The sequence below is a fragment of the Rhinolophus ferrumequinum genome, chromosome 24 (genome assembly GCF_004115265.2).
Source record: "Rhinolophus ferrumequinum isolate MPI-CBG mRhiFer1 chromosome 24, mRhiFer1_v1.p, whole genome shotgun sequence".
NCBI lineage: Eukaryota > Metazoa > Chordata > Mammalia > Chiroptera > Rhinolophidae > Rhinolophus > Rhinolophus ferrumequinum.
Genome location: NC_046307.1, coordinates 43377147 through 43388503, shown reverse-complemented (window position 1 = coordinate 43388503; position 11357 = coordinate 43377147). Strand labels below are relative to the sequence as shown.

At 57.6% G+C, this 11357-nt stretch overlaps 1 protein-coding gene across 1 annotated transcript in view; it reads left to right on the top strand.

The window, feature by feature from the left end:
• The first annotated feature begins 683 nt into the window (after positions 1-683).
• LOC117016624 (kinesin-like protein KIF19) overlaps positions 684-11357 on the top strand; it is a 34782-nt gene continuing 24108 nt past the window's right edge. The window contains exons 1-7 of the mRNA XM_033096051.1: positions 684-813; positions 1739-1819; positions 4310-4420; positions 7006-7093; positions 7930-8063; positions 8262-8387; positions 9449-9643. Coding sequence (XP_032951942.1) covers positions 781-813; positions 1739-1819; positions 4310-4420; positions 7006-7093; positions 7930-8063; positions 8262-8387; positions 9449-9643 — 768 coding nt within the window. The 5' untranslated portion in view covers positions 684-780. The remainder of the gene's footprint in view (positions 814-1738; positions 1820-4309; positions 4421-7005; positions 7094-7929; positions 8064-8261; positions 8388-9448; positions 9644-11357) is intronic.

The following is an 11357-nucleotide window of genomic DNA, read 5'->3' as shown; positions in this document are numbered from 1 at the left end:
GTCGGCCCTGTGGTGGCAATTGTCCAGCTGGATTTTCAGATCTGAACTTCACAGACCTGATCTCCAGTTTGTATTAAGGAGCAGGTGTGATTTGCTGTGTTCACGCCAGTGTACCTGTCACCTGGCTCAGTCAGTGCGTGTCGTCTGGCACATGGGTCAGCTACAAGACCTGCAGGTGCAGCCTCGGTGGGTTCACAGTGCAGTGAGGTCCCTGGAGGCGTCAGTGGGAGGGTTGAGTGTGGTATTGAAGCAGTAAATACACCCTGGCCCCAGATGTGGCCCAGATTCATGGGCAGGGGCTAAGGCCACATCCTAGCCAGGCCATTTCAGGGCTGCTTTACAAATGTGTCTGAGAAAAAGCATTAAGAGCTGAAGCTAATTGGTTAAATGTTAGCTGGTGGCTTGCATCCCCCTTTGGTGGAAAAGCTCCAAGACCACAGCAGGTGCAGATCTCAGGCAGGCTCACCTATGGGGCAGGTGAGACATCTAGGAACCCTGGCGTTGCCGTGGCATCAGATTAGTGCACATATTAGTGCTGGACCTGTGTCTGCAGCCTGTCTGTGCCCAGTGTGTAGCCAGCCTGCACCCACTGGGACCTGGGCCACGTGGGCAGTCCCAGCATCTCAGATAGTTGAAGTAGCAGCTGGGCTCCTGGGGCCTGATGATGTCACCAGGGCGGGGTGGGGCTGACGCACAGGCAGGTCTCCATAGCTTCCCTGCCGGCTGCATGCCCTCCCACCCACCACGGGCCCCTGCCCAGCCCAGGGCCGCCCGGCTATAATGGAGGGGGGACCCAAGGACCAGCAGCTCATGGTGAGTGACCCTCATGTACCCTGAGAGCCTCAGGGCTGTATCCCTGAGGCCTCCTCCCTGGTGTCTCCCGACCTAGCACCCCAGTCCCTGCCCAGGGTCCTGCTGCCTTTTCCCATGGGGGCACAGTGACCTCCTGCTCCCCCATCTCCTTACCCCAAGCCTCCAGAAAGCCTTCACCCCCTGCCCTCTGTCAGTCCCCAGGGAACTCAGGGCCTGGCGCAGGACACTCAGATGGGATGGGGTGGGTTCCCCCACCCTGGCCCCGTCCAGGCTCTGCAAGGCCTGACCAAACCTGTCTGCTGGGTGGTTGGTACCTCAGCCCATTTGACCGCTGGGTGAGCTTGGGCCATGGACTTGCCCCAACCTGTAGACTGATTGCAGAGACCCCCCGTCACGACTGCCCCACAGGGAGCCGTAGCTTCTGTTTCTGCCAGGAGGAATGTCCTCTCTCAGAAGAGAAAGCAGAGGCCCAGAGGGTGTGTGGCTAGCTGGGGCCCACAGCTCACGGGGGATGGTGTGGAGGAGGACTCGGGGCCTGGGGTCCCAGGGGGCCTCCTGTAGGACTGCCCGAGAGTGCAGTGGGGGGTCCGCTGAAGGTGCTCACAGCTTGCGTGGAGGCAGGTCCTCTGGTGGGGAAGCAATAGTAACCAGGGGAACGGTAGACCACTTAGCAGCTGTGTGACCTTGGGCATGTGCCTCAGTTTCCCCATTTGAGACTAACGAGAGGGAACCGGGATCGCAGCACTCCTCTCCGAGTGTCGTCGTGGGACACGTGCAAGTTCATGAGAAGTTAATGCCTGGTGGGCGCCTGGGGGTCACTGGCCTACCTGCTTCACTACGAGTGTGACTCTCATGGGGGGGCAGGAAGGGACGCGGGGAGTGGGGAGGACGGGCCCTGGACAGCTGCCTGGTGTCCTGCCCACAGGTGGCACTTCGGATCCGCCCGCTCAATGACACAGAACTCGAGGAAGGAGCCACCGTCATCGCCCACAAAGTGGGGGACCAGGTGAGGCTGTAGGGGCTCAGAAAGTGTGTCCACAGGGTCACAAAGCGCACTCTTCCCAGGTGGATTTCTCCTGCGCCACTCCCTCATTTACTGACTCAGTCATTCAAAAAATGTTGGCGTCGAGAGCTGCCAGTGGCTGGGCGCTGTTCAGGCATTGAGGAGACAAGGCCTGCCCACCAAGCTGACTCCACTGGGGTGGGGTGGAGTGGAGGTGCTCAAACACTTAACAGGTGCATGTATAATGTCAGAGAGTTAGTGCCACAGAGAGGAATAAAGCAAAGTGACGTAGTCACGAAGGCCTCTGATGAGACATTGGCGCAGCGCCTAGGGGACAGGGAGAAGCCAGTGGTCTTGGGGAGGGTGGTGCAGGCAGGCAGAGGGGAGCCAAGCTGCAGGGCCTAAGGCAGGACCTAAGGCAGGACCGGCTTGGCTGCTCAAGCACGGCTGGGGGCCAGGGGTTGCTGCGGGGCGGGCCAGGGACTGCTGGGGGCGGAGGCTGCCCAGGGGCTGCTTGAGTGGCCAGGGGCTGCCTGGGGGGTGGGGGAGCCAGAGGCTAATGGGGGGGTGGGGGTGCGGCTGTTGCAACTGTTGCGACTTGGTCAGTTTGCTCAGCAGAGGAGTGTTTCCACACTACGTGGGGGGCGGGGTGTGGGCGACAGCTATGGTTGCAGGTGCCCTGGGACCCTCTCTACCTGCACCCCCACCCCTGCATGGCTGGCTGGTCTCCCTGCTGCGTGTGTGGGCAGGAGTGTCTCAGAGTCATTTCAGAGCCCACCTCGGGCCTGGCTCCCGCAGGCTGCCTTGCTGTGTGCTGTGCAGCCCACTTTAAAAAACTGAGGTGAAATCCACATCATGTAAAATAGGCCATTTCAAATTTTCATCCCCTGAAAAGAAGACCTTGCACCTGTTAAGCAGTTGGCCCCCTTGCCCCCCAGCCCCTGGTGACCACCCACCTGCTTTCCTCCCATCTCTGGACGTTTCACACACATGGAATCACATCGTAGGTGGTCTTTTGTGTCTGGCTTCTTTTACTGAGCATGTTTTTGAGGTTCATCCATGTTGTTGCATTTTCTTTTAATTTTTTATTTTGAAGTAACTTCAAACTAATCAGAAACCTGCAAGACCGCTACAAAGAGCTCCCGTGCCCTCTGCATGCAGGTACCCCAATGTTAGCACTCCCTCTCGCCGCCTGTGTTCACACACTCCCTTTGCTGGGCCGTTTCAAAGTACACTGGACATAATGCCTCTCCACACCCAGATATTTCAGAGTCCAGTTCTTAAAAACAAGAACATTCTGTCACCCCTGTACAGTGATCAAAATCAGGACATGAATATTGGTACGCTATTATCAAACCTACAGATGTATTCAAATTTTACTGATTTCTCTTCATAATGTTATTTATAGCAAAATAAAGAGATTTTTCTGGTCCAGGAGCCCATGCAGCGGAGACTTTTAGACGTGTATTGTTCACTGCTGTCTTTGCACATTATCTCATTTACCCCCTCAAAGCACACCCATTTTACAGATGAGAAAGCTGAGGCCCAGAGATGGGAGAGAACTTGTCCAGGGACTCTCAGCTGCTGATCAGTGGAGCCAGGATTGGAAATGAGGCGTGGGGCTCTGGAGCCCAAATTCTTAGCTGCCAGGCCCACACCCCAATGCCAGGCCTGGAGTCCCATGGCAGGACCTGTCCAATTTCTCCTACAGCACAGGCCTGCCCTTGGCCAGCACACATGGTGGGAACTGCCCCTGGTCCTCCTTTCCTTAGATTGTCTCCATCACTGGAAGGAGAAGTGAAGCACAAAGGAAAAGAGAGTTCATGTTATGGAAAAAGTGCTGGCCAGAAGCCAGGGCAGGCCTGGGGTGCTCCCAGCACACCTGTCTCCCCAGGAACCCACGGGCAGCCCTTGCCTCTGGGACCTGCTGCCAAAGCCATGAACCAAGGGAGGGGTGGGCCGGTTCCAGGGGCAGGGCTGTTGGTCCTCATTGTGCCCCTAAGACTCCATGGTTATCCCCACCACCCGGTCCTGTAGCCCTGGAGACCCCCAGGCCCCCACCACTCCGGGAGTAAACAGACTTATTGGTCTCTTATTGCTCTGCGCTCCAATCCCCTGGGAAAGTCTCCTTTGAACCTCACCTGCTTTCCCCAGGGCCCTCATACAGCTTGCTTCATAGTTACACATTTACGTGAGACAGGAGAGACCCCAGAGAAACAGAGCCGGGCTGCAGGGCTTGGGTGGGTCCTTTTCTTCCCCAGGGACCCAGGCACCCCACCCTCTGTTCTCCCCTTTCCTTTGGGTAGCGCCCCTGAGCAAGAGGTAAACAGGTACAGAATGGCCGTGCTCAGGGTGGTGGCGAGAGGGCAGCAGCCAGGCTGCTTGCTCAGCACGTTAGAGCTTACAAAGCCCTTGCCGCACAGAGCCGCGTGGAGCCTGCATGCCCTGATTCTGTGGGCGGCCTTCCGCTGACCCCTCCCTCTCTGCTCCTAGATGGTGGTGCTCATGGACCCTGGCGAGGACCCTGAGGACACGCTGCGTGCACACCGGTCCCGGGAGAAGACCTTCATCTTTGACACTGTTTTCGACCAGCATGCGTCGCAGGTACCCTCACCGCACCGCTCCCTATGCCCCCACTGGGCCAGCCCAGCCATGGGTGTCCTCACCACACCCTGGAGCCCCCTTGGGAGGACTGGGTGAGGTGGTTTCACCCATGGCTCCTCACAGGGGTCTCTGATACTCAAGGAAGTTGCAGGGCTTTTCATGCCTCATTCATCCATCCACACGTCTGTTTGTCGTCCATTCACCCAAGTACCCAACCATTACCTACCCCTCCATCCACCCATCCAACACAGGGTCCCATCTGCCATGTGCTGGAACAAACTCCCTGCCCCCAGGGCTCACGTCCCAGCAAGGGAGACAGACAGTAAGCAGGAAAAAACACGTTAGTACTAGTGCTGTGGAGGTGACAAAGCGTGTGGCAGGTAGCAGAGGCCTTTCTGAGAGGACGTGTCAGCTGAGGCCTGAAGGAGGGATGAGCCAGCCGTGAGGGCGGAGGCTTCAGCATGCCCATTCTGCAGATGGAGAGCCTGAGGCTCTGCAGGGTCCCACAGTGAGGCCAGAGCCGGGCGTTTGGTCCCAGTGTCAGATCATACTCCTCACCAGCACCCTCGACAAAGGACTAAAGGCTGTCCAGCATGTCGTCTGTCCCTCATCTGTGAGGGTCCTTGTCACCCCCCATTACAGAGGGGAGCCTGGAGCCCAGGGTGATGTGACACAGAGTAAAGGACACACTCCTGAGTCCTGCAGAGCGGAATTTGAACCCAGGCCTCCTGAGGTGGGATTGTCGTGTCACCAGGGTGATGACGTCTGGGGGTGTTTGGCCCAGGACAGAGTCCAGTAAGGAAGGCAGAGCTCCATGCTGACTGCAGCGCTTCCCACACAAAGGGGACCGGAACTCCCCTGAACTCCACACCACACCATCACGTGCCAGGCGCCACGGCCCTGCTTGTCCCCTAGTTCTTGACTGCGACAGAACCGATGTCCCCAGACAGCCGCTCATGCCCACCTCTCAAGGTTCTGCACGTGGTGAGGATCCGCTGGGCAGGCCTCACGCGGGTTTAGTCCTAGTGGGGGGAGGGGCTGCAGTCACCGGGACACCTGCGGGCCCCGTGTGCACATGGCCGCCTCGCTGGCTCTCAGTGGCTTGCCTCTGGCCGGGAGTCTGCAGGGGCTGTCACCTGGAACACGCACATGTGGCCTCTCTGTGTGGCGTGGGCGGAAGCTGCCAAGACTCTCAGAGGCTCGGCCCACGTGGGCATGGTATCCCTTCTGCCATGCTTCAGGGGCCTAGACTCAGGTATCCAGGAGTAGAGGCAGGGAATCTGCAGCCTTCTCCAATCCCAACGCCTTCTCCTTCACTGCCCACCCTGTCCCCTACGGCGGCCCACCCCTGGCAGCCAAGTTAACACGGAGAGCGTCTCAGGAAGGGCCTGCTTAGAACAGGCCGGCCACCCACTGCACAGGGAGTGTCCCCGCCGTCGAGGACTCGGCCATAATTACAAGGCAGAGTGGGTGGCTCAGTCTCGGCCGGCTCAGCTGCTCACTGAGCAGACAGGCTTCTCTCATTCCCAAGGTCTTAGCGGCCTCAGGGATAGAAGGGACCTGGCCATCAACATTTACTGAGCAGCTACTGCACGCCAAGAGCTTAAGTGGTTGACATGTATTGTCTTAGAAGTCTCACAGCAACCCTATAAAATACACAGCAATATTGTCCCAATTTTACAGATGGGGAAACTGAGGCTTCAGGAGGTCAACAATCCGCCTGAGCTCACACAGTTAGAAAGCTCAGAACCAGCACTCAGTTCCAGGTAATTCCAAAGCCAGAGGAAAGCAGTACTGGCTTTGGAGTCTGTCCGTCCCAAGCCCAGATGCTGCCTCTACTTTCTATGAGCTGTGTCTGTAGCCTGGGCTAAAAGGACTGGTCAGTGAGATGAAGCTCAGGACCCAGAGTGGGCACTCAGGAAGGGCAGAGGAAGTGGGGACTGTCATTTCTATCCAGTCCAGCCAAACCCACACACCCTCATACACCAGCCCTGGAGGAGTCCTTTCTTGAATACCCCCATGGACAGGGAGCTCACTCCCACACACCGTGATGTACTGCTGCCTTAAATGAAATTAAATTCTGCTGGCCCGAAACTTGTACCCCTGGTCCTAGTTTTGTCCCATAAACATGAGTCATAATGCCCTTCACAGATTTCCGATCCTGTCGCTATCTTCCAGCCCTTTGCATTCTTTTTCATTTCTCTCAATTCTCGCAGAAGCCCTGGAAAGGACTCACAGGTGTTCAGTACCAAACATGCAGCAGGCCTCATGGTGGGAGCTGTCACATATGTTCTCATGGCACCTCCCTCGCAGCCCCCCTGTGGGGTGGGCCTCATCTCACACCATGAGGCTCGGAGCAGGTGGGGCCGCGTGCCAGGGCTAGCGCCAAGGCAGGGCAGACCCAGGTGGAGCCCAGAATGCCCAGTGCCCACGCTTTGTCTAGGCTGCCCCTCTCCATGTAGGGCCCGCCGTGTCCACAGGGAATAGACATCTGCAGGCACCACACACTGGTCCTCTCCAAACAGCCAGGTGCCCGACTCTGGCTAGGTTGTCCACTTGACTATCTGTCTTCTGTCTGTCCCCAGGAAGACGTGTACTGTATCACCACCCAGCACTTGGTGGGAGACGTCATTTCTGGATACAACACAACGGTGTTTGCCTATGGCCCCTCAGGTACCGCCAGGGGCAGTGTTCCGAGGAGTGGGTTGGCGGCGGTGGACTTTTCTAACAGCACAAAGCACCTACTGTGTGCTGGCATCACACCAGTCCCTCCGCATCCGTACCTGAAAGGCAGGTAGAATGATCCCCTTTTCGCAGCTGAGAAGACTGAGCCTCAGAGGTATAATGGCTTCCCAAGGTTGCCCAGCTCGTGGGCGTGAGTCTGGTCTCAGCTGCAGCCGCAGTGTGCTGCACATGAGAGCGACAGGGGCTGCCTCTCTCACCCCAAAAACTGGATCAGAGAGGGTCAGAGCTGGGCGGGTTCTACCCCCTCACTGTGCACCTTGAGAAGCCCTGAGAAGCACCTCGCCCAAAGCCACAGCTTGTTTATCTCACTGATTCATTCAACAAACATCAGCAAGCACCTACTATGTGTCAGGCTCTAGCGAAGGAAAAGAACAGTGTGGTCCTTGATTGTCGGGCAGTGAGCCGTCCCCTATGAAGAGACACTCCTTAAAACGTGTGATACATTAATTCTCCTATTACAAAACAGCACGAACTCCTTGAAGAGACCTTGGAAAGGAACAGACGGCTCTCGTGTCCCCCTCCTCTAACACTATCTAATCTTTATATCTGCTCAGGTTTTCTTCCACAGAATAGCCATTAGATTGTTCAGACAGCTTTTTGCCTTGTTTCCAAAATGGAAAACGAGTGTGTCAGAGCAGCCAGGAGGGCAGGAGGGTTTGTACACTAAAGGCACAGGTGTGAACCATCTTAGGGGCAGGTCTGTCCAGGTGGGGCCTGAGCCCGCATCCAGAGCCCCGCCTTGTGGGTGCCCCATGCCTCTGCAGGTGCAGGGAAGACCCACACCATGCTGGGCGTGGACTCGGAGCCTGGCATCTACCTGAAGACCCTCACTGACCTCTTCCGGGCCATCGAGGAGACGCGTGACACAGAGTACAGTGTGTCCATGTCTTACCTTGAGGTAAGCCTGCCCCTGCCTCAGGTGCCTTTCCTGCAAAGAAAAGTGGGCGTGTCACCCCCTGAATGCCCACTGGCCTTTGCAGACCTCAGCCCTCAGAGCAGCCGAGCTCTCTGGGATGCAGAGCCCAGTGATTTGTGAGTCCCTGCACTTCTCTTCCATGGAAGCTACTCTGCTCCCAGCTTTTCTGTCTTGTCCCAGATCTATAACGAAATGATCCGGGACCTCCTGAACCCATCCTCGGGGTTTCTGGACTTGAGGGAAGACTCCAGGGGCAGCATCCAGATCACGGGCATCACGGAGGTCTCCACCTCAAACGCCCAGGAGGTGAGGGTCACAGTGGCCACGCTCCCCAGAGCTCACAAGGTCCTTCTTATTCAAGTGCACAGAACAGAGATGGATACACAGCCACAGAGTTGTTTCTAAGCTCGGGGAACGGCAAACATCTACACCCATCTTTCCATGCTCCTGGCCTGCGCTCAGGGCAGACATCACTAATAGATCACACACACTCCCCTCTGGATGCAGCCACAGGCTCAGAACCCTTTCCTACGCAGCACGCCAGGCAGTCACAACCAATCAGAGTTGGCCTCACGTCTGATATCCACTTGCCATTCCCGATCCTATGTGCTGCTGCCCCACGGAGGGCAAGGTGTAAGCATTTCTGTAGCCCTCTGTCTTTCCTCTGTGCCTCCATCTCTCTCTGTGCCACCCCACACACGACACTGCCCTCAGGGTGTGCCTCCCACCTGCTCAAAAACCATTGATGGCTCCTTATTGTCCCCAGAATGAGCACAGACCCCTCAGGCCCCAGCCGCTTGATGACCGTGTGCTCCAGCTGGGCTGGCGGCTCGGATCCACGCGGCCTTAGCATCATCCCTCCTGGGCTTGGGGAGCGGGAGGGTAGCTTTCTTGCCTTCTTGTCCTAGCAGTATGTACACAGTAGGTGCTCAGCAAAGGCTCATTGGTTTGATTTCCACAGCTGTGTGCTCCCCAGTGGGTATCGGCCCAGCTGCCAGCTCCTTACGACTGCCTGGAGTTCTGTATTGAAAGGGTTCTGGGACTGTCCCTGGCTCTGTGGGAGGAGATGGGTAATCCATTGGTGATGTCTGCCACGGGTAGAGGCTGGGGAAGACATGGCACAAGGTCAGCAGCTTGCCCTTCCTGCTGGATTAGTTCACTCGGTGTATTAGTCACCTCACACTGCAAACCAGAAATTACTTCCTCTGGACGAGCTTCTGCCATCAGCGTCCCAGACATGGGGGCCAGCAAAGCATTGCCCAAAGGAGCTTGGGGGGCCCACCCCTTGTCTTGCCCAGGTGGCTCTGGAGGGAGCATGTGGCCTCTCAGGCCGTTGAACTCCTGCTCGCTTCTGCCTCTGTCCTCAGATCATGCAGCTCCTCACCAGAGGCAACCGGCAGCGCACCCAGGAGCCCACGGCCACCAACCGGACATCGTCCCGCTCCCACGCCGTGCTGCAGGTCACCGTGCGCCAGCAGAGCCGCGGCTCAGACCTGGTGGAGGAAGTGCATGTCGGGAAGCTGTTCATGGTGGACCTGGCGGGCTCGGAGCGGGCGTCCCAGGTGCCTGCCGTCCTCTGACGTGCCCCCGCCCCCTTGTCCCTCATCACCATCACTCACCTGTGTCATCTGCCCTTTCATCTGTGAGCAGGATCCTGTCTGCCCGAGCCCAGCAGTGTCTCCTGCACCTACAACAGCACCTGCTAAACGCTGTTGATTGAATGAACCCTCACAAGCCCACTGAGCAGCATTTTCAGAGCACTTCTGCGTGTCAGACCCCCCGGGTGTTAGAGACCCAGACCCGCCCTCGGAGCTCAGAACCTCGGGGGGCCAGGGACACAGATGTGTGAGCTGATAATTACAGCTTGGGGCGGCCTGTGTTTTGCGATTCGAGGCTGTGGGAACCCAGAGGAGGGCAGGTGGTGGTCGTGGTGTCCAGGGCCAAGCCTGAGGGGTCATCAGGAATGTGGTGGGGTGCAAGGAAGAGCATGTCAGGTGGTGGGACCAGTGTGTGCACAGTTACCTGTGGCCCAACACGGCTGCTGGCCCGACACCCCCCCGAGGTCCCGTCTGCTGGCCCCCAAACCCTTGGCTCCTCTGTCCTTTGCCACACATGTCACTGGGAGTGGGGGCTGTGCTCATGGTCTGTTGTTCTTGTGGCCTGAGCATTCCTTGAGGACAGGACCCAGCCCAGGGCTTGGCAGAGGTGGTGTCACAATACAGTAATGTCATCAACAAGCGACATTTCTCACGTCCCACTAGTGCGCCAGGCAGGTTCCCCGACACAGTGCAAGCAGGACAGTATGGTGCCTTCTTTCCAAACGCAGAGCTGAGACTTGGGCGATGGCTGACTTGGCCGAGTACAGAGATAGCAGGCGCTGGGCCCAGGGTTGGGCCCAGGGAGTCTGGCCAAACCCGTGCCCTTCACTCTGCGATATTTGCCCTCCAGTTTGTACCACAGACTCGCCTGCTGAAGACCGAGTCACATCATTCCCTCCCTCACTGCCCTGCCTCTGGCCCTGCCCTCAGTGTGCAGGCTGCTGAAACAAGCAGGGCCTGACGTGGAGGCAGACTGGTTTAAAATACAGTGTGTGAATGGAAAATTTGAGGTATGATAAGGCCAGCAGATCAGGGTGACACTTTTTACTCACAGTTCCCAAGAGGAGGGGCCATACCACATCACTCAGGGCCACTCAGGAAGCATCAGGGTCATCAGGAGGCAGAGGGAGGGGAACAGGGACAAGAGCCTTTACTGTGGTTTGCGTGGCAGGAGCGGACGAGGCAGGATGATGGGCTTAGGACTGGCTGTTTGGACAACTGCAGCGGGCTCTGGGCACAGGTCTGTCCCATGGTGTCCAGTACTGGCCCTGGGTGATGAGGGCAGGTGGACAGTAGCCAGAGAGTGACAGTCCATGGAGTGTGAGCTCTGGGCTGGTGGGTTTGCATCTGAAAGGTGTGCTTCTGGGTGAGAGGTTCACTCTCCCTAGGACTCGGCTGACCCTGGGAGGGGCCGTCCACGCAGGGTCAGCAGGGCCCCCAATGTCAGGGCATCAGATGCAGAGAATCAAAGACAGGGTCGACACATGACAGTTGTGGATGCAGATAAGTTTGTAGAGATGAAGCCAAGTGTGATGGAGGAAAGAGTTCTGGGACCCTGAGTAGGATCTGGGGCTCTGGCCTGTCCCAGCTGGGCTTGTTCATGGAAGGCAATGTGGAAACCAGCCCCCCAGGAGAGGCCACCGGACAGGGGTCCAGGCCCCAGGCCCTTGGTCTTGCT